Source organism: Eubalaena glacialis, chromosome 10 (assembly GCF_028564815.1).
Source record: "Eubalaena glacialis isolate mEubGla1 chromosome 10, mEubGla1.1.hap2.+ XY, whole genome shotgun sequence".
Taxonomy (NCBI): domain Eukaryota; kingdom Metazoa; phylum Chordata; class Mammalia; order Artiodactyla; family Balaenidae; genus Eubalaena; species Eubalaena glacialis.
The window spans coordinates 110,697,621-110,721,103 of NC_083725.1; the positions used below are offsets into that span (position 1 = coordinate 110,697,621).

At 40.0% G+C, this 23,483-nt stretch overlaps 2 protein-coding genes, 1 non-coding gene and 1 pseudogene across 3 annotated transcripts in view; 2 read left to right on the forward strand and 2 right to left on the reverse strand.

Moving 5' to 3' along the window:
- Nucleotides 1-1,462: 1,462 nt before the first annotated feature.
- LOC133099947 (olfactory receptor 5B21-like) lies at nt 1,463-10,510 on the reverse strand. The gene is given in 3 exon segments (XM_061203775.1): nt 1,463-2,290; nt 2,292-2,435; nt 10,289-10,510. Coding segments are annotated over 3 exon segments (1,194 nt in total).
- Nucleotides 6,636-6,708, forward strand: TRNAK-UUU (transfer RNA lysine (anticodon UUU)). The gene has a single exon. It is a non-coding gene; the product is annotated as a tRNA-Lys (tRNA).
- A 2,658-nt stretch (nt 10,511-13,168) lies between the features above and the next one.
- Nucleotides 13,169-13,726, forward strand: LOC133099948 (mitochondrial calcium uniporter regulator 1-like; annotated as a pseudogene).
- A 7,814-nt stretch (nt 13,727-21,540) lies between these two features.
- LPXN (leupaxin) overlaps nt 21,541-23,483 on the reverse strand; it is a 41,071-nt gene continuing 39,128 nt past the window's right edge. The window contains exons 8-9 of the mRNA XM_061201794.1: nt 22,245-22,393; nt 21,541-21,920 (exon numbers count right to left, since the gene is read on the reverse strand). Coding sequence (XP_061057777.1) covers nt 21,651-21,920; nt 22,245-22,393 — 419 coding nt within the window. The 3' untranslated portion in view covers nt 21,541-21,650. The remainder of the gene's footprint in view (nt 21,921-22,244; nt 22,394-23,483) is intronic.

Below are 23,483 nucleotides of genomic sequence, written 5' to 3' on the forward strand. Positions count from 1 at the left end.
CAATCCCTTTAGGTGATGGTGACCATGTGCTTGAGAAAGTTTTTCCTACAGATCAGCCTAATGTCCCTCTCTGCTTCCCTCTCCACAAGACCCATGATCAACCCTCTTCAGACCAAGGCTGCCCTGTGCGTAATGGAGTTTGATCATCTCGAAACTAATATGACCTTCTAAGCTCCCTGATTTAGCCCACCAAGATATCTGGTTTTCACATTTACGATAAAAAAAAAAATTTTTTTTGAGATCTTGAAATCATGAAATATGTGGCAGCTTAGACTAATCGTAGCTATAAACATCAAGCAGTTGATATGTGAGAAGTGAAATTAATCACCGCTCCCTTCCCGCCCACACACATCCGCTCACACCATTTAGCTCACGAAACAAGACCTGAAGGTACACTTGTGCTGTGCATCATCAGGCCACTCCCATCTTAAGAAGTACATTAACACAGGCTTTTTAATTTTTGCTGCATCTAATTACAGAACATCTGAATAGAACAGGGATCCAGAGGTGAACTGAATTATTGAAAAAACAGAAGCAATGAGGGCACAAAAATCTATTGTGTGAATTCATAATAGATTCACCAAACTTAAGGATGCCGAGAAATGCAAGCATTTAATTCAGAAGACAAATATCCCTTCTCAAGGCCCTTGGAAAAAATTATTTTTTCTTTAAACCTTCTGTAAGTTTTGGTTATTATGTTAGACCAAGGCCAAAAGCATAGAACAGAGTGCAGGAACTCTAAAAAGAGATATACTTATTCAGGTTAAAGTTTAAACAATTTTTCTACTGAAACATACATACACAAGGTGGCTTATTGTTTTCTACCAAAGTTGTCCTAACACTTTAACAGAAGGAGATGGAGAATACAAATGTACACAACCTATGAGTAAGGATGGGAATGAGAGTGGGCGCAGAAGCATCGGGGTTAGAAGGATTTCATACTGGGTCACCTGACTCTTGGTCCAGTGCCTTGTCCTTTCAATTACAACCTTCTCTGAGACGTTATTAAAAATATTGAAACATCCTTTGTCAGCATTAGACACTTTAACTTTCAAACTCACGGATCAAAGAAACGAAAAGCATAAGGCTGTGCCTTCCAGTTGACAACTATTATTCAATGAAGATGTAGTCCTTACACCACACTTTAATAACAAATGGAAAATTTCTTCCAATTAAAATAGGGAGAGGGAAAGTCAGTTCATTCAGTTAATGCTTTGATCTTCTGCTTTAAACCGTGTCAGGAAACTAAGGCCGGAAGGATTTTAAACATCCCAGGGTGTTGTTCACTAAATATAAGGTTATTTTTCTGACTGAGACATTTCAAAGGGCTGCTTTTTTACCACTTTTCCTAACAGCAGAAGTAACCACTGTTCTTGGAGAAGAAAGAACTGAAATCTGCCAAACCTCAAAAGTTGAGGTGGCATCTAGGTCTGGGGGGAAGGTTCACCCCTTAGTTACCTGCCTACTTCCTATTCACACTTAAAGACTGGGAATTAAGTTTGTTGAGTGTTTTCCAGAGAGCGTGTTTCACTTCTTTGTTCCTAAGACTGTAGATCAAGGGGTTCAGCATGGGAATCACCACCGTGTAAAACACAGATGCTATTTTGTCCATGTCCACGGAGTGGGTGGAGCTGGGCCGTAAGTATATGAAGATGATTGTTCCATAGAAAATGGAGATGGCCGTGAGATGGGACGCACAGGTGGAGAAGGCTTTCTTCCTTCCTTCCGCAGAATGCCTCCGTCAAACGGCAATGTATATGAAGAAGTAAGAGATGAGGATGACCAGGAGGGTGAAAAAGACATTGAAGCCCACGACAAAGAAGACCACCAGCTTGCTCATGCATGTGTTGGGGCACGAGAGAGCCAGGAGTGGAGGGACTTCGCAGAAAAAGTGATTCATCTCATTTGAACCACAGAAGGAGAGTCTGAAGGTGTCTGCTGTGTGGATGCAGGCATTGAGGAAGCCACAGACACAGGAGCCCATCGTCAGGAGGGCACACACACCTGCTGTCATGGTGGTGGTGTAATGAAGGGGCCTACACAGCACTGCATGGCGGTCACAGGCCATGGAGGCCAGGAGGTAGCACTCGACAGTGGCAAAACCCACAAAGAAGAAGGACTGAGCAGCACATCCATTGTGGGAGATGAGTTTGTTTCCTGAGTGCAGTGCAGCCACCGTCTTGGGAGCTACGGCTGATGAGTAACCCGGATCGACAAAGGAGAGGTTGCTAAGGAAGAAGTACATTGGAGTGTGGAAGTGGGAGTCTGAGTAGATGACCAGCATCATCCCCCACATTCCCAACCAAAGTGATGAGGTAGATGAACAAAAATACCAGGAGGAGGGGAACCTGGAGGTTGGGGTCATCTGTTAATCCCAAGAGGATGAACTCCATTGCTTCTGTGCTATTCTCCACTGAGGTTAACTTCAATTTAGTCTGGCAATTAAAGAAGAGGAGCCAGTGAAACAGATGAAAGTATAGAGGGATGATATAAAAATAGAAAACTAATATATATTGAGCAAGTACTCTGTGTAAGGCACCTGCTAGACCCTTCTATTACATTACAGCATTAATCCTGTGAGATAAGTACTATTATGCCTACTTTCTTGGGAACTTAATATTGACGAGAATAACCTAATTAGTAGGGGTCAGAGTTTAATTCACATCTTTATACTTCTGAACCCAATGTCCATACACTCAGAGCTTGGATTATTCTACCTGTTTACATCATATGAAACAAAATATGATATGTCTGGTAGCCTAGCTTTTAAGATTTTGTTTATTCAGTTTTTAAAAAATCAAAAAGAGAATATTATGAAGTAAAAAGTATAAATCCCTCATTCATTGTTTTTTTATTCCACCCCTAAGAGTACAGCCTCTACAGAGATTTCCTGATATTTTGTATGCCAATAGAATTATATGGTATTAAGCACAGTAAGAGCTTACTGTATGCCAGGCACTGCTCCAAGAGCTTTACTTGAAGTTAACTTATTTAATCCTCAAACCAACTCTTTGGGGTTGATCATATTATTTTCCTCATTTTACACAAGGAGAAACTGTATAAATGTGTAAACTGTGCAAAATACACCCGAGGAGTATATATGATAATACTCATTTCAAAATGTTCACCTTTTGCAACAATGCTCCATGATATAAAATATGCAAATAGAGCATTTTGCTTTTTACTTAGATTATTTCCAGTTGTCAGTATATTTTATACTTGGTCTCTTTTTTCTGGCTACTATCTGCTCCTAAAATCTAGTAGCTTTTAGATGAAGACTGGAGAGCTATTATTATGAAATAATAGTAATAATAATAAGATGAAGAAGAAGGAGGGGGTGTAGGAGGAGGGAGGGGGAGGAGGAAGAAGAGGAAGAAGGAGAAGAAAAAAGAGAAGAAGAGCAGAAGGGGAAAATATGGCCTAAAGTCACATAACTGGTAAGTCTTGAAAGTGGAATTAAAACCTTGGTCTCTCTGATATCAAATCCAAAGCTCTTAACTACAATTTTAATGTCTTTATAAGTTTATCCCTCAACAGTAATTCAATTGTATTTTATATTTCTATATTTAAATTGAGATTATACCTCTCCACGTCCTATCAGAAGTCTTTGTTATTGATCCTGATTACAATTAAGTTCTCCCTTCTCTGCTCTCCCAAAGCACTTGAGATTTGAGTGATTCACACAGTTAGTTGAGCGACCACCCAGCCTACCAGGACCCCTTGATCACGTACCTAAATATTTGGTGAATTAATTAGAACATCAATAGCAAAGTGTTTAAACATTTTTCATGCTAACTAACCCCACAACAAACAGCTTCTTGTTCTCTTGTCTAGCTGGGTCCACCTTTTCTGCCAACATGTTAGCTAAGACTCGTGGTATAAAAAATATTCAGAACTAACAGTGAGACTGGGGATGGGCAGGCCTGGAGAAAGACTTGTGTCCTAATTCTAGTGACCTGTCTCTCTCTCCTATTGTTTTCCCTCAGTCTGATGTGCTTATAGGTTTGTCCTGTCCCTGGTGGCAGAATGGGTGGCAACAGGCTCAGACAGAGGAAGAGAGAAAAGATGTGAAGGAAGGAGAGAAAGGGAAGAAGAAGGGATTTAAGGGAGAAAAGGCTTCAGCTCTGCTTGACCTTGGTTAATCTGCAACTGCAGTGATCAGATTGGGTAAGGAGCCTTTTTTATACCACAAAAGGAGACAGCCCAGCCTGTCATGTTCGGATGACGATTACACACACGAGTGTCGCAGCTGGTATCACAAGACTGGCTCAGCCAGTTTGGAAATGCTATTGGTCAGGAACCATGATAAAACTCCAGTCCTGGTTTCCCTTTTCCACCTTTATGAACAGTGCTCCAGGGAATACCCTTGTAGATGTCCTCTCATGCCCCTTTCTTTTTCCTTAAGATAAATTCCTAGAATTTTATATTTTTATCCTTCTTTTGCTTATTGACAGATTTCCATTCAGTAATGTGTCCATTAACTTTCCAACCAGCAGCACTTTCATTACATTTAGCCAGTCCTTCATTTTTCTTTTTTTCCTTTCGACTTTTGTCATGTGTGTGTACTCTGTAATTTAGCAGACACAATATCCTATCATCTATGACAGGCAGTTTCCTGATATTACATATTAGGAACCTGGGGCCTCTTAACTGCAATATCTGTACAAAGCTCCAGAGCAGGATCTATCAACCTCATCACCATTACCATTATGTGCTGGATTAAAAAAAGAATGAAATAATGCCATTTGCAGCAACACAGATGGACCTAGAGCTTGTCATACTGAGTGAAGAAAGTCAGACAGAAAAAGACAAATATCACATGGTGTCGCTTCTACGTGGAATCTTTAAAAATGGTACAAATGAACTTCTTTACAAAACAGAATTAGAGTCACAAATGTAGAAAGCAAACTTACGGTTACCAAGGGGGAAACAGGGAGGGGGAGGGATAAATTGGGAGATTGGGATTGACATATACATGCTACTATATATAAAATAGATAACTAAATAAGGACCAACTGTATAACAGGGAACTCTATTCAATACTCTGTAATGACCTATATGAGAAAAGAACCTAAAAAAGAGTAGATATATGTATATGTATAACTGATTCACTTTGCTGTACAGCAGAAACTAACACAACATTGTAAATCAACTATACTCCAATAAAAACTAATTAAAAAAAAACATCATGGGGCTTCCCTGGTGGCGCAGTGGTTGAGAATCTGCCTGCCAATGCAGGGGACACGGGTTCGAGCCCTGGTCTGGGAAGATCCCACATGCCGTGGAGCAACTCGGCCCGTGAGCCACAATTACTGAGCCTGCGCGTCTGGAGCCTGTGCTCGGCCACGAGAGGCCGCGGTAGTGAGAGGCCCGCGCACCGCGATGAAGAGTGGCCCCCGCTTGCCGCAACTAGAGAAAGCCCTCGCACAGAAACGAAGATCCAACACAGCCATACATACATACATATATACATAAATAAAAAGAATGTAAGCAGACAAGAATATCATTTTTTAAAAAATTTTAAAAAAACATCATGGGCTGGACACTTCTTTGGTTGCAGGCGGGGGTGAGGCAGGGGAAAGGCTGTCCAGTGCATTGCAGGAGCTTTAGCAGTATCCCTGGCCTCTATCCACTAGATGCCAGGAACATAGTCCCTTCCCCAGCTGTGACAAACAACAATGTCTCCAGATACTGCCAAATGTCCCAAACGTCCACAGGGTCATCCCTGGTGGAGAACCACTGTTCTAGAGATTATAAAACTCTGTTTGTGTTCACAGTTTATTAAATCACAATTCCATGAGTTACGTGTATTATATATTTTACAGCATACGTATATATTACAGACCCATATTCATGTATAGATGTATATATATGAAGAAACTGAGACTTGGTGAGATAAAGCAGTTAGTTCAAGATCTAGCGCTCCAGCCAAATATTGCTACTCATTGGTGGGGTAGTCTAGGAAGGGAAAACTGCTTCCCAAGTACTGTGGTCCTTCAACTCAAGAGATACTCACCTTCCTATTTCATAAACCAACCTCTTCCCCAACACGAGGTAGGGTAAACGACGCAGAAAAACTCCAAAAATGAAAGGCAGCTGACTTAGTGTGGATTCTGAATTCTATTCCAAAACACCTTCTCAAATGCTTATTGAATCAATTTTCTTGGTTAATACTGACCACCCAATTATATGTACCTAAGCTGTAGGTCTGATTTCTAACAGTTATCACGCACTCCCTATATTGAATTGCCCCAGACTGCCATCTTCATATATTATCAATTAACATTCGAAGTATTTCTATGTTCTCTTGATGGACAACCCTTCCTATTATGCATTGTGTCACTATTAATAAATGTGTCTGGATCCAGAGCAGCAAAGAGAATTTGGAGTCAGGGCAGAGAGAGGAAAGCCTTGCTTTGCCCGGCACCATCCATGAAGGCCTGAATCTAAATCCTATTGCTGGCCACTGCTGCTGTGTTCCCTCCCACCAAAGTCCTACAAAGGCCAAGCTTTTCTGCATAGGCCTAAAATAAATATCACAAGGAGCCTTGAAAAAGTAAAGACATTTAAAAAAAATATTTAAAGGTAGCCTGTGATCAACTGCTTTATTTAATAAATAACAGATATGAGGGAATTCCCTGGCGGTCCAGTGGTTAAGACTCTGCACTTTTACTGCCGAGGGCCCGGGTTCGATCCCTGGTCAGGGAATTAAGATCCCACAAGCCGTGTGAACTGACTAAATAAATAAATAAATAAATAACAAATAAGAAAGTGTGTTGAAAACTGAAAACCATTAAAACTTCAAGGATTAAGGGATTATAAAAGTAGAAACCACCAAGACAGATAATCTGAAAATAAAAGTGTTATCAAAATTGTTTCTAAAGGTGTTTGAAGAATCACCCTCAGCCATCACATCCCACTGCGGGATTTCCAAAAGAAGATTCTCAACGGAAAACCCTAAGACTAAATTCCAAGAAAAAAGAGACAGTAAAGGATTAAGGAGGATAAAATATGAGAAAATCTAGCCACTGTGTGGTCTATGGTGGGTGCTCAATACAAACTAATTTATCTTTTCATTAAACTATCCGTCAATCAATAGAAAACAAACTTACGGTTACCAAAGGGGAAAGGAGGTGGGGGAGGGATAAATTAGGAGTTTGGGATTAACAGATACAAAATATAAAATATTTCATCTATATATAAAATAGATAAATGACAAGGTCATATATATTTATATATTATATATACATATATTATATATATATTATATATAATATATGTATATATAACTGAATCACTTTGCTGTATACCAGAAACTAGCACAACATTGTAACTCAACAAAAAAATATTTTAAAAAACTATCGGTCAATCATATGAACTTGAGTCCCAGATTTTATTAACACCAGCTGGCAGCAGCATTCTACCTAGAAATGACTATGTCAGTTTCTGTTTAAGAAAAGATGACCCAAAAATTACCTAGGAGAGGTTCATTGTCTCAGTTTTTCATGTGGCAGAGGAAAGTGGGAAAAATGGAATTGAGTCCTTTTTTTATACCTACTTCTGAGCCCCTTTCTCCTAAAAAAACCCATCATTGTTACCCACAGTACGAAGAATGTTGAAAAAAAAAAAGTCAGGGAAAACATACCTAGTTCCTTGGGAATTCTGAGACCTTAATTCAGAACTGCCTTCAACTACGGGGGTTTGGGAAGCCTGCAAAAGAAAAGAAAAGCTGTTCAGTCTCAGAAGACCTCAGATTTCAAAGCGTAAAAGATTTCCTGAGGCTACAAAGTAAGTGTAAAAGCAGTTCAGCTGTGGTCGCAGCTTGTTTCAGAGCTTGAGTGGTACCAAACTGTATGAGAGACCTGGGATCAGCCAGAAGCTAGCATCTATGTAGATGTGGGAGCCTCTGGAGGGACTCAACCCCAATCCAGAGCTCAGTAACATGGAAACGAGTAATCAAAACACCACTTTCCTGAGGCAATGAAACATTATTGTGATGTGGAAAGGCTTAAAGGCCCAGAGGGAGCTCCAGGCCTTCAGGCAAGGGCTAAAATGATTGGTGATCAAGTTCCATCAAAAATGCCTTCAAAGGAGCTGCAGGGTCCAACCATCCCCACTCAGCCTATAGAAGACGTCCTGTGAGAATTTGGGATTTGGCACTTTCTCTAAGACTAAACGGGGAGAAATTTTCATTTTAATTTCATCTTTATTTAAAATTAGAATTAAAATTTCTAATTTTAAATATAGATGATAGACTTCATCAGAATTTCCATTTGCCTAAATCCAGCTCTAAGGAACCTCAAGTTACAAGGACTTTTATGGATCAAAACAGTTTCACGAAATTTTTTTCCAATCAACTTGATTTTAGATGAGCTTTAGCATGGAGCTTACAGGAAGCAGTCTTCTATTCCAGCCCCTACTGAATGATCACATATTGGATGCTTCCTAGGTTTCAGGCCCTTGCTAAGTACTATATGAGTGTGTTTTTTCACTTACTGTTCACCCAACTCTACGAGAAATGTATTGATATTATCTTTCCAGTTTTACAGTTGTGAAAACTTCAGTATATACCTAACACCCTAATCTTGGTTTCTAATAATAATCTCCAATAAAAGGAACCAGAACTCCTTGGAGAACTGACTGATTCCAAGACTAGAGCAAGGGATACAACACATGAACTTGGAGCAGCTTGTCATTCCAGGAAGTAAGGAGATGCTCAAGTCTGTCTGACTTAAAGTCTACATAGTTTTACACTGTGCTCTACTGCTCCTTTTGGGAATCAGTGTAGAAGAACAGGGCTGCTCTCAGAATCCAGAAAAGGGTCCTGCTTCCCACAGGGACTCACAAATGCATGTTCCAATAGAGTCAGCTACAAAAGTGAAGCTTATTTACATTTTTTTCTTCTCCTTTTATAAAAAAATTTCTGTTAGAATAAATTTAAATTTTCTTGATAAAATAAGAAGTGGCCAAGTAAGCGGCAAGCTAGGTGTTAAGAGGCCAAGGATGTGTTTGCACCACTCTTCAAATTTTGTAGGATCTAATCTTCTGACCCACACATCCAACCTGAAGACTAGACTTTCCTCATTGTTATTTTATTTGATCACTACAACAACCAAAGGGAGGATGGAGAGAGAAAGAGGGAGAGAAAAAGGGAGAGAGATTAAACAGAGAGAGAAGAAGAAGAAGACGAAGACGACGACGACGAAGAAGAAGAAGGGGAAGGGGAAGGGGAAGGGGAAGAAGAATAGCAAGAAGAAGGAGGAGGAGGAAGGAAGGGGATGAGGAAGAAGAACAAGAAGGAAAAGAAGGAAAAGGGAAGAGAAGAGGGAAGGGGAAGGGGGAGAAAGGAAAGAGAGAGGAAGAGAAAACTTCACCTTGTAGGTCCAACATCTAACAACTGAGACAATCTAGCCAAAACATCTGACTCTATAAAATAATTTAGTACTCTCCTTTATCTGCGTTTAATATTCTAAAAAAATTAAACTGCTTAAAATGAAGACTATTAACATGGTAAAATGGAATAGTACTGGCTCTTGACGAGTGAGAGACCTAGAATCCGCTGCTTACTAAACGGATAACTCATCACTTCCTCGTGCTCCTGAATTTATCTTCTTCCTCTTCCCTCCCAAAGGCTCTTAATTCCTATGGGGATACTTCTGCTTTGACTTCTGTGGCTCCTTCACCGTTGGGCTCCTCACAAGATCAAGCTGTGACTTCACCTTCAAATAGGTATACTTTGGGGTTTTAGAAAAATAAAGGGGAAGAAAGGGGTCAATTCTGACTTCGGGGTTAGTTCAAGGCCAGGTATCTCTGAGTTAATGCTGCCACCTTGCGGCCATTGCAAGCCTTTCCTGCGAGGATTACAAGAAGAGTGAAGAAGCTACCAGTCTATCTAAAAAAGTTAGTTTTATGGACACATGGGATGTCAGCACCTTTTAAGACTTAAGAGATCACTAAGTGTTAAGGTACCCAAGACACCATGGCTCAGAGGTGATAAGTACATTCCCTAGAGCTAGATGCACGGGTTCAAACCCCAGCTCTCCCCCCAGTGCCCGGATGGCTCGGACAAGTCACTTAGCCTCTCTATTCCTCTCTTTCTCGTTATGGGATTGCTGTGAGAATTAAGTGAACAGATGTAAAGTACTTAGAATACTGAGCACTGTATAACTATGTGTTATCTTGTAAATATCTAATTTTATCGAGGAATAAACAGGTTCATAGAGATGAAGTGATCAGCCTAAAGCCACGCCGCTGATTAACAGCATGATTGAAACCTGTGCTCTAAGACTCCTGACTCATTTCCATCCATCAATTTCCCAAGAATTTCCCGAGCTTCTCTTGAGTCCTCAGCCCCACTGAGGTATCTGCACTCTCCGCGGATGACATCATCTTCTTTACTAAGATTGGAGCCACCTGATGTTAATGTCACCTCAGCCACACCATATAAATTCATGCTGCCTTCTGCCTTCCTAGCTCGGACCTTGCCCTCTTCTTTTCCCACCCGCTCCATCTATACCGTTGATCCAATCTCTACTTACTCTTGTGAGATCTTTACTGTAGCAATTAGTCCCATCCTTCATACCTTCTCTTACTTGCTCTTACCCCATGTGTCCACAAGCATGCTTAATTTACCCATCCTTTCCCCAAAACTCTCAAATGGCTTTCTCCCACCTTAATAGACCCTTATGCTCTACGAGTATCCCTCCTTCTACCCTTACAGTTATCATCTATATCATCTCCCATCCTATCATCAGTCTACTGCACCATAGCCTCAACTATTTCCACCTCCATTCTATTGAAACAATATTCTTAAAGGCCACTCCAGAGCCTGCTTCACAGACATGCATCTAGTGTAGTCACGTGGGGACCCATGCTCAGAAGGGCCCCATCCTTGGGGTTTAATGCTCTGCAGTTGTCATCTTCAAATTATTAATAATTTTAGCTTCAAATATGTATTTTGTAGACAATATCTGATGGGACAATGGAGCGTGCGTGAGAAGCTTGGAACCTCACCTCATGCGTGGTCACACCTCCCTCTGCCTTGCATTCTCCCTTCAATCCACCATGTTCAAAACTTCGATGACTTGCCTGTTGCCTACAGATGAATGTGCAGCCTCTCCAGCCTGACATTCAAAGCAAACTAGCCCCAACCAACCTTTGCAGTTTTATTTCTCTTCCTTTTTTTAGTTTAATTTTCATAAATATTGGAGTAGAGCTGATTTACAATATTGTGTTAGTTTCCAGTGTACAGCAAAGTGATTCAGTTATACATATACATATATTCATTCTTTTTCAGGTTCTTTTCCCATATAGGTTATTACAGAATATTGAGGAGAGTTCCCTGTGCTCTACAGTAGGTCCTTGTTGATTATCTATTTTATATAGAGTAGTGTGATTATGTTCATTCTCTTTATTACTACCAAGTATCCTACTTTATCCACGCACACCCGGAAAGGCACACCTTAGATCCTCAGTAAAGGAGCTCCTTTCTCCACCTACCATATCAGGCACATTTTCCCCTTTGCCTTACTTCATGCTTCTCCGCCCTGCCCCACACCCCTGCCCCAGGTTGGAATGCCCCAGTTTTCTTTTCCTGCTTCCACGTGAAGATTCAAATGAAAGCCATCTCTACCATGAAGTTTTTCTCTGAGGTTCTGAGAAACATGTGTGCCTCCTTCTATTTATATCACTTTTCCAAATTGCCTCCTTTTGTTTCCTTTCCCAGAACCGAATACTTCCACGTTTCCCACCTGCAGGTCCTTCGTCTTTCACTGCCCTGACCTCTGCTGCCAAGGAAGAAACCCTCCTGTATGGACAAGCTCATATGAGGGCTGAATGTGTGACTCTTCCTAGACTGTAAGCTCCTTGAAGACAGAGACTAAGTCTTACTATCTTAGGTTTTCCCCTGGAACCTAGAACAGTCCTGTAAACAGTAATTGCCTACCGAATTATGCAAATCCTACCTGATTTTCTATTTAAGAAATTGGACTAGGAACAGGGATGTCATTTGAGGAGCTCACTTAGGTCAAATTTATTTGTCTTTAACTCACCAAACTAACATTCAGATCACCAGAGGTGGTAATGTTAAAAAGCACTGTATGCTTCTCATTAAGAATAAAAATGGAAAGAATAAAAATGGAAAATTATCTATAAGAATAAAAATGGAAAATTATCTATTTGTAGATTTGCAAACCCTGACGGCTTCTTTGTTAGTGAAAAATAAAAAAGAAATAGTTTAAACTGGTGCTTTGAAATATATCTCCCCCTCGCCTTTAAAGAGGAAACCAACAGCCATCGGTTGTATCACAGCACATTTGCATATGTAAACTCATAGAAGATGGACCAGCCTGATTCCTTAGGATAACACCTCATCTCAGCCTCCATCTCATCTGTCCCCTGTTGTATCTAGTTTGATTAGCTTCTTCATCTTAAGACTCCAATATCTCCATCTCTGTGACCTTCGTCCTCTCAGCCCACAAACATCCAAAAAATACTTCTCAACTCTGATCATCCTTAGAGCTACCCTTCTAATGCAGCTTTAGTTTCCACAATATATCTCAAAAGAGATGTTCATGTCCACTGAGTGAATGAACAAAGAGATGATAAAAAGTCAAATGATATTGCACAAGGTAACAGAACTACTAAGCAGTAGAGCTGGACAGAAGCCTACACCTGAAGTCAAGACCCACATCATAAAGCCGTCCCCAAATTCCCTGGTGGCGCAGTGGTTAAGAATCCACCTGCCAATGCAGGGACACGGGTTCCAGCCCTGGTTGGGGAAGATCCCACATGCCGCAGAGCAACGAAGCCGTGTGCCATGCCTACTGAGCCTGCGCTCTAGAGCCCGCGAACCACAACTACTGAAGCCCGCACCCTCTAGGGCCCACGTGCCGCAACTACTGAGCCCGCGAGCTGCAACTGCTGAAGCCCACGTGCCTAGAGCCCGTGCTCTGCAACAGTAGAAGCCACCGCAATAAGAAGCCCACGCACCCCAGCGAGGAGTGGCCCCCACTCGCCACAACTATAGAGAAAAGCCCGTGCACAGCAACGAAGACCTAACACAGCCAAAAAACAAAATAAACAAATAAATAAATAAAATAAAAAATTGTAAAAAAAAAAATCTTTTAACTAAAGTTCAAATACATCAGTCCCAAATGAGCCATAAACCCATGCCTTAGTGTGTTTACTTGAAGGAAATGGGTTTACTACTTGACAAGCAGAAACCATTGCATCTGCATTGGTCAAGATCATGGAGGCCAACATGGATCTCATCCACAAAGATATGTCACCAAAATGCAGCAGGACATCATTCTTCAGCAGATAATGTCTCAGGTTGCTAATGTGAAAAAGGATATGATTATTATGAAGAGGAGCAAATTTCCATCCTTCAAAGCAGAAAATGAGAAAATGAAACTTGAACTATATCAATTAAAACAAGTTATGGATGAAGTGATAAAAATCAGAACAGATACAAAATTAGATTTCAATGTAGAAAAGAGCAGAATCAAAGAACTATATTCATTGAACAAAAGAAAGCTGCTGGTAATGAGAACAGAAATAGTGATATTACATCTCAGCAAGATCAGACCCCCATTTAGATAGACACTGAGGTTGCTGGCCTCAAAACCATGCTAAAGTTGTACAAGCTTGATAATATTAAATAGTTAGCAGGGTCTATATTTATGTGCCTAATGTAAGTCTGGGATTTTATGACCTGTGTATATAATAAAGTGTCTATTTTTAAAAAAAAATAAAAGATCAAAAAAAAAAAAAAGGATCAAAATTTGCCTGTTGATGAGTTTGGAATTAGATAACAGAGTGAAGCCACCAAGCTTATGACCAGAAAGCATGTGGAATTGTATCTTTGCCACTGTATCTTTTCAAGTAATATTATGGACTGAATTGTGTCCCAACAAAGTCCATGTGTTGCTTTGCTGTTTATCTGAAACTAATGCAACATTGTAAATCAACTATACTTCAATTAAAAGAAAAAAAAAGACTATGTGTTGAAGCCCTAATTCCCAATGTGTCGGTGTTTGGAGATAGGGCCTTCAAAGAGGTAATTTAGATTAAATGAGGCCATAAGGGTGGGACCCTAATCCAATAGGACTATTGTTCTTATAAGAAGAGGCGGAGACACCAGGGAGACACATGCACAGAGGAAAGGACACGAGAGGACAACAGAGAGAAGGTGGCCATCAGCAAGACAAGGAGAGAGAACTTAGGAGACACCAAACCTGTCGACACCTGGATCTTGGACTTCCAGCCTCTAGAACTATAAGAAAATAAATTTCTGCTGTTTCAGTCATCCAGTCTGTGGTATTTTGGTATAGCACCTCTGGCAAAACTAATACAAGTAATAATGATGCCTGGGAATTTCTCTTGAATTATGGTTAAGCCATTGACAGGCAGTGAACATCATGGCCTTGGAAGGTTCCTGAACTCTTTCCCCTTGGTTCTGCTTCCTTAACCTGGGTTCGCTGTTTTCTATCTACGGGAAGCAGCTAACTGGATGGATTTCCTGTGCCACGGAAATCATTCTGTCTTGAGCATTACTTTGTCAATATGTTGCTGCAAAGGAAGATTATCAGCTCACACTGAAGCTCTTCTCCTAATCTCCCAGCATTTTCAATTCCATCAGCTTTCATCCTTATCCCTAAAAAAGATTTCTAAAATCATACATAAACAACTAAAAGCCTGCCATGGTTTCACAGTCTCCATGGAAATTCTGCAGAGGGAAGCTATACTGACTTCCTCGCATATCTCTTGGATTATTTTGTTAATGTCTTTTATGTATGATTCTTGGAGGTTTACAAAGCTCTTTCTCACTTATTATCTTGGTTAATCCTCACAGCAAACCCACATGGGAGGTATTATTACCCACATTTAGCATATTATGAAACCGAAGTTCGGAGAAGATAAATAGCTTAACTAATGTTTACATAATTTGTAAGTGGTACAATTGGCCTGTGAACTTGGGTCTGTCTGATACCAAGGCTACAGTTCTTGCCACTATACCCCTAAACAACATAGGTTGCACCACTGGATCACCCTTCCTGCCCTAGTGCCCCTCACTCATCCCTTGAAAATTCACCTCATGGGAAATATTTCTGAGATGTATTTTACACTGTTGAAGTAAAGCCTAAGAGAAAGTGTCCCAGGCAAGGGATACTAAGCAAACATTGGCCTGGTTCTAGTGCTATCACTAAAATTGAGTGATCTTGGCCTATTCATGTAATTGATCATTTTTCCATAGGTAAAATGGAAATAATAATCCCATTGCCCACTCTCTTCCTCCCTAAATGCCCTCCACCATTACTACACTAGCTGTAAGCTAGTGTAATGCATTAAGCTTTCTAGAACTGGGAACATTTTAAAATTCTGCAAACAAATGGCTTACGACCCATTCCAAATGTGATCATCAGTGACTCGAAGACCTTTCCAGTGAATTATTTCTTACATGCTTACCTCCTCATAACTTTCCCCAACAGATGCTCTAAGTTTCCATATCTGGTGGTACTCATGGCCAGGGGCACGCTGATGCTTCCTACTGTAAGCACCTGTGACTCAGACTAAAGGCTTTCCTTGGTCAGAAGCATGTCCAGCTTGCATAGAGGGAGGTAGAGGTGGGGTGGGGAGACTGGCTGGCATCCCATGTGGTCTACAATAAACCTCAGAGGTCATGAAGAGTGTTGAGCTCCAACTTCCCATAGCAGCAACCCGTTCATTAACGAACGCTGAATTGGCCCTTTGTTGTCTCATTCCCTCGCCCCCCGCCATCTGTACATCCAGCAACACCCTCCCAAATAGACTACTGCACACAAATTCTAGTTTCAGGGTCCACTTCTAGGAAAACCCAAACTAAAAGACACCCCAGGATGAGAGGTAGTGTCCCCAGGCAATTTGCATAAGGGAATTAACTGAGTGACAGGATCCCCATTGCAACCACTCTTCCTCACAGAGTGTGTTGTATGTCACCCTTCTTGTTTCTCCATGTTTCCTTCTTTACTGGAAGCTCTGGAAATTTCACCTTGTCCAACTCACAAGTTCTCTTGTATATCCCATAACTTTCTCCCCTTCTTCTTTCCCTCTCTTTCAAAATTTTCAGATTATTTTAGGAAAATCTCTCTCCCTCTAAGCTCCCCCACCTTATTTTTGAGGCTCCGATATTTCTTAACTCATATCTGAAAATGCAAGGGCACCAGACAGGGAAAGTCATATTTTCCCAGTGTCACTGGACATAATGAAAACCATCACCCTCAACCTCCAGAGCACTAAAAAGTATCCCTACAATCTCCTCTCAGCATCACTATAAATGTCTTCTTTCTCTTCCTCAAGCTCTTATAAACCCAATTTTCTTCAAGTACCAACTTTCGGGATAAAGGTAAATATAATTCTCTTACAATTTTCCATTTTTTTCCCTTTTTTGTTTGCAAGTAAGGCATCAAGTTTTTAAAACTATTTTTCACTACAAATACACAGCACTACAGTAACATTAAAGATTTAATCATTTTCTATGCAGGGGCACTAGACAAAGCAGCATATATAACATGATTTTCAACACATTTTTGCGTCTCAGAGGATGGCAGCACCCTTCCCTCTTTTTTGCCCCCTTAGTGATATTGATACACATTACTCAACTTTACTAGCAAATTGGACAGGAACAAGAAGTTTGTTTTCTAAATATATGAGCTATGCACAGGATGCCTCAGACTTAAAATACAGCATTTCACTGTGCTCTAATGTAAAAAGTACTGGGCAGTGAGCAGATAGTTTTTTGGTCTATTTGTTTTTCATGGTGACATGCAGTGTACATTCTGTACCACTATAGAGTTTACTTGTTCATTTATTCATTTTTTCATAATACTTTAAGTTTACAAAAGAAAGAATATATCTGTTCTGCTTACTCAATTAATTGGTGACACAATTCCAACTCAAATCAGCTGAAGCAAAAAAAGAAAAGTTACAGCTTCCCAGTCTGAAGTTAAGATGCTGATACGCTAAGAGTGAGTGGCTCAAAAAAAAGAAGACATTGCCTCTCCATTATTTATCTCTACTTTCCTCTGTGTAGGCTTCGTTCTCAGGCTCCCCAAGTGATGCTAAAGATACTACCTCTCAGCAGCAAAGGGCTTTTAATATCCTCGGAGCCAGAATCCTAAACAAATCAGAGGGCCTCTTTCCCAATAAGTCCAGGGAAGGTCCTGGGGAGCAATCTGATTGGCTTCGCTAGGGTCACATGTCTACCCCTGATCCAATCACCTTGATCCAGAAGAACAAAGAACATTTACTGGTCAGGCCTGAGACTTGGGGCTGAGGGTAAAGTCAGCCCCACCTAAGCACATGGACTGAAAAATGGGAGGCATGCAGTTCCTTGTGGAGAAACTAGACTGAAAAAAATGATGCTGAGAAATGTACTTCCATTCTATTTCATATCCCCAGTTAGTCCCGTCATATAATGCAACGTAGCATATCAAAGTCCAAAGGCAATAAAATCCAAAATCAAATTGTCTCACCAACTCTGAGTTGAAGTTTACAGGAAGTAAAGTCCTGTTTGATTTCTTGATTTGTTCATTCTCAGCTATAGGAGTTATATCATTTACACCCGTGATCTGAGATATCTCTCACTGGAATTGGGATAGTTTTCCCAGGCAGAAATGTTATTCCTAGAATGCAATATTTGTTGAGATTTGGTGATACCTAAAATAGGGAGGCAAGATGGATTGCTCTGACCAGGATGCCAGAATGTCTATGCAATTATCAGAATCCATGGCTTGTCAACCTAAACGCAGTTAGGAGATGTCTTTTCACAGGAAGTTAATTTAAACACTATGCATTTACCATAACTGGGGAGGAGGAACCTCCTACATTAACAGCATTTTACCAAATAGATTTGAGAATAGATTTGAGACATTGCTGCCTCTGGGCAAAATTATACATTTGTAACAAGCACAACTCAAGCACCAGCACTGATCTGAGAATTCTTTCTTCCTCCTCCAGGGGATCCCAGTAGATTTCCATTTCCCCTTTGACCTCTGGGTTCTCAGCACTTACTTGCTGCCCTGATGGAGAGTGTTATCTAATAACACAACCTCCACAATATTTTGAGGGCAAGTAGTCACCTTTTTAGTCTCATATTTTAGTGGCTGCCACCTCTGTCCTTATTAAGGACCTGCTCACACCTGAGACACTTGCCCCTAGAGAGAGTTGTCACTCCTTCTCACCTTTATTTCAGCTAGAAGATCTCCCTTCTCAGATTCTCACACTGAAGCTGCTTTTTGATGTTTCTTAATGCCATGCCCCGCCCCACCCCCCAGGGCCTAGGGAAGATCAGTATCTCTGCCATAGGTTGCTTTTAACATCATGTTCCTGGCTCTCCTCTGCTTTTACATCCTGTAAAGTTCTCAGGCATGTTCCCTCAGGGCACTGGAAAGATCTAGCTTACCTTCCATATTATCTTGAAACTCAGAAGCTCTTTAATATTTTTGTTTTTGAACATATAGGCATATAAATTCAAGATTCATTGCCCTCTTTTTACCAGTACCCAGATTTTTCAATAGTCACATCTCCTCCACAGAGCCCTTGTGTTTTTAGAAACTTAATCCTGCCCCTAACTCTGGAAACGATCTAGTTTGGTTTAAGGCAAGCTGCGTAGTACAATTCCCCAGCAAAAATCACTGGTGGGTATGTGACCTAAGCTAGTACAGTTAGGATGATCTCGGGACTTTTGCTTGCAAAGATAGAGAAAAGTACTCTCTCTCCCTCTACTGGTCACAAACAGGGAGCCTGTAGCCAGCAGCCATCCTACAAGGTTACGTGCTAGAACTTGTATAGAAAAATGATTGCCATCTTTATCGAAGTATCACCTTGGAGGACTCTATACTTATTCCATAGAATCATTGGCCAAACTGAGGATTTCCTCCTTGAGAATAGAGTTCCCAATCTATGGCACATTCTTTTATAAAAATATATAGCCTCACAGGTGGAAAAAACCTGTCTTTTGAGGGTAGGTTTTACATTTTTATTTCTTTAAATTAATTTTTATTGGAGTATGGTTGCTTTACAATGTTGTGTTAGCCTCCCCTGCACAACAAAATGAATCAGCCACACACATCCAGGTATCCCCTCCCTTTTGGACTTCCCTCCCATTTCGGTTACCACAGTGCATTAAGTAGAGTTCCCTGTGTTTATATTTTAAAAGCTATAACTTACTCAGAACCAAGAGTAAACAGGTATATATCAGTGTGAGAATAGTATTTTTTTAAACAGGTGAACTTTAAAATTTTGAGTGGTTTCCTTGTTGCTAAAACCGGGGTCCTGAAGGCAGCATCTCCTTTTGAACAAATATATAACCACTTACTTTCATTATGAAAAGAAAAAGTTTTCACTTCTTAATTTCACCCTAGTAAACTCTGGTTTTTCTTCGAAACTTTTAAATACATAGATTCTACTGAAATCTCAAAACAGCTAATCCATAAAAAAAGAGTCAGCACCTGAATGTTCTTTCTTAAGGGTTAAAACCCAAGTTTCCTTTGTCAAATTACCAAAGCTACCATATTAACATCTGCAAATGACATCACAGAGTCATATACAGTAAAGACGATGTTTAGAAATCGAACATATATTTTGCTTAGTCTGGTACTCTCAGCCAGCCAAACAGGACAAAAACCCAGCTGGCTCCCTACCTGGGTGGCCTCCCACATAGTTTGGATGCATTTGGAGTTCCTATTTTATAGAATTAACTGTTACTACTTCCTTTTAATTTTCAAAAGCCCCTCATCATCCGTTCCAATAAAGGAGACCAAAATGATAAAGCTTAGCAAGAATCATTTAATCCATTTCAGTTCTCCAAGAAATTCTGTGCCACATTAATAATCTAAAGACACCAAATTCAGCCCTATTTTTAAAAATACCTCCAGTGAAGGAGTTTTCCTCGGTAATTAAAAAAAATTTTTTTTAATAAATTTATTTATTTATTTTTGGCTGCACTGTGTCTTCGTTGCTGCATGGGCTTTCTCTAGTTGCTGCTAGTGGTGGCTACTCTTCGTTGCGGTGCACAGGCTTCTCACTGCGGTGGTTTCTCTCGTTGCAGAGCACGGCTCTAGGCGCGTGGGCTTCAGTAGTTGTGGCACGCGGGCTCAGTAGTTGTGGCTTGCAGGCTCTAGAGAGCAGTCTCAGTAGCTGTGGCGCACGGGCTTAGCTGCTCTGCAGCATGTGGGATCTTCCTGGACCAGGGCTCGAACCCGTGTCCCCTGCATTGGCAGGTGGATTCTTAACCACTGCAACACCAGGGAAGTCCCTGAAAAATGTTTAATAACAAATAATCAAACAGTTATTTTTAAGATCATGGTAGGAGAGATATGGTATAGACCTTATCAAGATTTCTTTTGAGGAAGCATGACTCCTTCTGAAGCTGACTTGAGATAGGACATGAGAAAGTCAGATTCTTTAATAGCCTGACAAGATTTTGTACAATTTTACTTATAATATTTTTCAGAGGAAAAAATAATTAAGTGGAGATTTTTTTTAGGTGGGCCTGGGATTTCCTAATCCTAACTGGAAAATGGTGAAATGAGGTTTTATAGCATCTTTCTTCAGAGATGCTCTAAGAACAGCCATCTTGTTTGTCTTTATGAGACAACTATGAATTAAGGAAGATGCATGTTTCATTTTTTTAAACAGCTTTATTGAGATATAATTGATATACAAGAAAATTGGACAAATATATACAAATTTATGAGTTTGGAGATATGCATACATATGCAAATATGAATTTGGAATTGCCTAGTGGAAATCACTTTTTCCATAGGTAAACAAAGTGAGGAAAAACTTTTAAGAAGCTTTGCCATCTTTTAATCAATCACCAAAGTGCAAAAAATAAAATGAAGTGAATGTTATGAGCCCAAATTAAGAGAAAAGTTAGTGACTAGGAGTCCCCCCTTTTAATTTCTTTTGATTTAAACGAAGTGTCCATTGTATGGAAGTAAACAAGAGGTATGATACAAATTTAATTGTACATTGTGCCTGGTATATAACATGGGAAGCAGAAAGTTTATTTACCAAAGTAATATGACATTGAGTCATTAAAACCATAAGCTACTTTATTTATCAATGATGTCAGTATTCAAAGTTGTCCAGTTAAAAATCTACTTTCTCTTGAAAAAGAAATACACTGAAGGGAAATGCAAGGAGCTTAAGAGTGATATCATGATTCCTAACAGCAAGAATAAAGTCTGCAGCAGTGATTATGAGAAAGTGGGTCACAGGGAAATGCGGGTAGCTTAAAAGACCCAGTTATGAGGGCCAGAAAAGAGAATATCTGAGTAGAGTTATCATAGGGGTGAAAATGGAGAAATGTGAGTAAACCAGTGTGGAATGAATGTGTGCATGTGGAAAGTACATCTGCAGAGGCACTAGACAACAGGTCCCAGATCTAAATTCAAGTACCTGATAAAAAAAAAAAGTAAGACTTTAAATCAAAACTTAATACCACAAGCCTAGTCATGTAACATCTAGACGTTCCTTTATTTGTTCATCACCTTTGCTTTCTCTGTAAGTCTATTGAGCAGAAGGTCAGTAACTACAAATGTACTCTCTCCTCTCTTGGTTTAAATTTTATAGCAAATCAGAAGAGGGTGTGGGTTTAGCTGAGATTACAGTGGGAAGAGCTTATTGAAGCAGGGTTGACAGTAGGTCTTGTCATTCTGCTCTCTGAAGATTCCCTTCGACAGCTGCGTCAGGCAGAAAGCACATACAAAGTGCTCAGGATGGAACTTGTAGCCCATGGCACTGATGCAGCGACCAGTGATGGGCTGCCCACATCCGTGGCAAAGGGTTCCTCGGCGGTGATGGTAGTGGAGTTCACAGAAGGGACGTCCATCCAGTTCAAAGAAGGAGCCAGTAGAAAAACTGCTAAAGCAGTCCTGGGTGGGGTGGTGGAGAGAAGAAAAAGGAAAGGGAGGCAGATGTCAACCAGTAAAAGCATCAGCAAAACTTCAGCCTTGAAATCCCTGCCAGTTTCCTGCCAGTGCAGGAATTCACTCGGGTTCTTGACAAATAGACGCTAGAATATTGCCCATTTGCAAGACAGACAAGCAAATGCCCACGATGGAGGCTGTGTTTTGTGTTTCTTTTAAGAAGGCCCCTGTCAAATTCTCATCCCGAGCTGTGAACCCTCTTACCAACTGCCTCTCAGAAAGGAGAACCCTGACATTCCCTAAATCCAAAAGATAAGTGAGTATACAGACCCCACAGACAAAGCACTCTGGGTGCCAGACAGTGTCCATGGCTGAAAGGTAGTTTTCCAACACTGGACGGTTGCAGCCGCCACACTTGGGTGAGAACATGGCTAAGAAATCCTTCCGGCAATACGGCTTCTTGTCCTTCTCATGAAAGCCTGGAGAGGGAAAAATCAAGGGTTCACTATTGCGTTGTGAGACCTTAAACCAAGGTAGAGACTGAGAAGAGGCCAATGATTTAAACTCTCCAAAACTCAGTGTCTTCATATTCAAAATGGTGCTAATAGATACCTACCCCAAAAGGCTGTTAGAAGAAATATATGAGATAATGCAGGTAAAGTGTTTCCGTATTGTGCCTGGTTCATAGCAAGCATTTAATAAGCATTAAGGTCTATTCCTCCTCAATGCCTTTGTACTGAGTATTCCCTCAGCCTGTACAGTTCTGCCCCAGGCCTTGATATGGCTAGCTTCACCTTGTGTTTCAGAAATCAGCTCAAATATCATCTTATCAGAGAGGCATCTCTTTAGCCTGTATCTACACTTCATCTTTTTTATTGTCTTTATAACATTTTCTATTATATGAAATTTTGTGGTCTGTTGTCCATCAATGGAACATTTGCTCTGAACGAAACTAGATATTATTGCTCTGGTCACATTATATCCCTAGTTCCTAATATTTAAAAATAAAGTACTATTAAGTAATAATTTCCAAATCAATGCAAGATCTAAATATAATAATGAAAACTCTACAAATACGTGAATTAAATATGGATAGGTTTCTCTTTAATCAGGGAATGAGAAAATTGTAATAAAAACGGATCACATTTCAAAAGCAAGTTAGAGACTAATCAATTTAGGCACATTAAAAATACATATGAATGACTTATGCATGACGAAAAAATATCATAAGCAAAGACAAAGACAAAGGACAAACTGAGGAAAATATCTGCTAATTATATCTCAGAAAAATATAGCTAATACAAGAGTTCCTAACTGGACGCATGATTTAAAGTATTGTTTTATAAAATTTTTAAAAATATAAAATAAAATAGAAAATCAATCCCTAAAAATTAAACTAAGTTTAAGCAATTAACTTAACTGTATATCAAATTGATGATTTGACTAAAGAAAGGCAATGATTCATTCATGTGTCTATAAAACACAGTATTTTGACTGTATAGTCATACTGGATCTATCCTAAAGACAAAAAGAGCTACAAAGAAATTTTAAACTTTTTTCAATAATCTT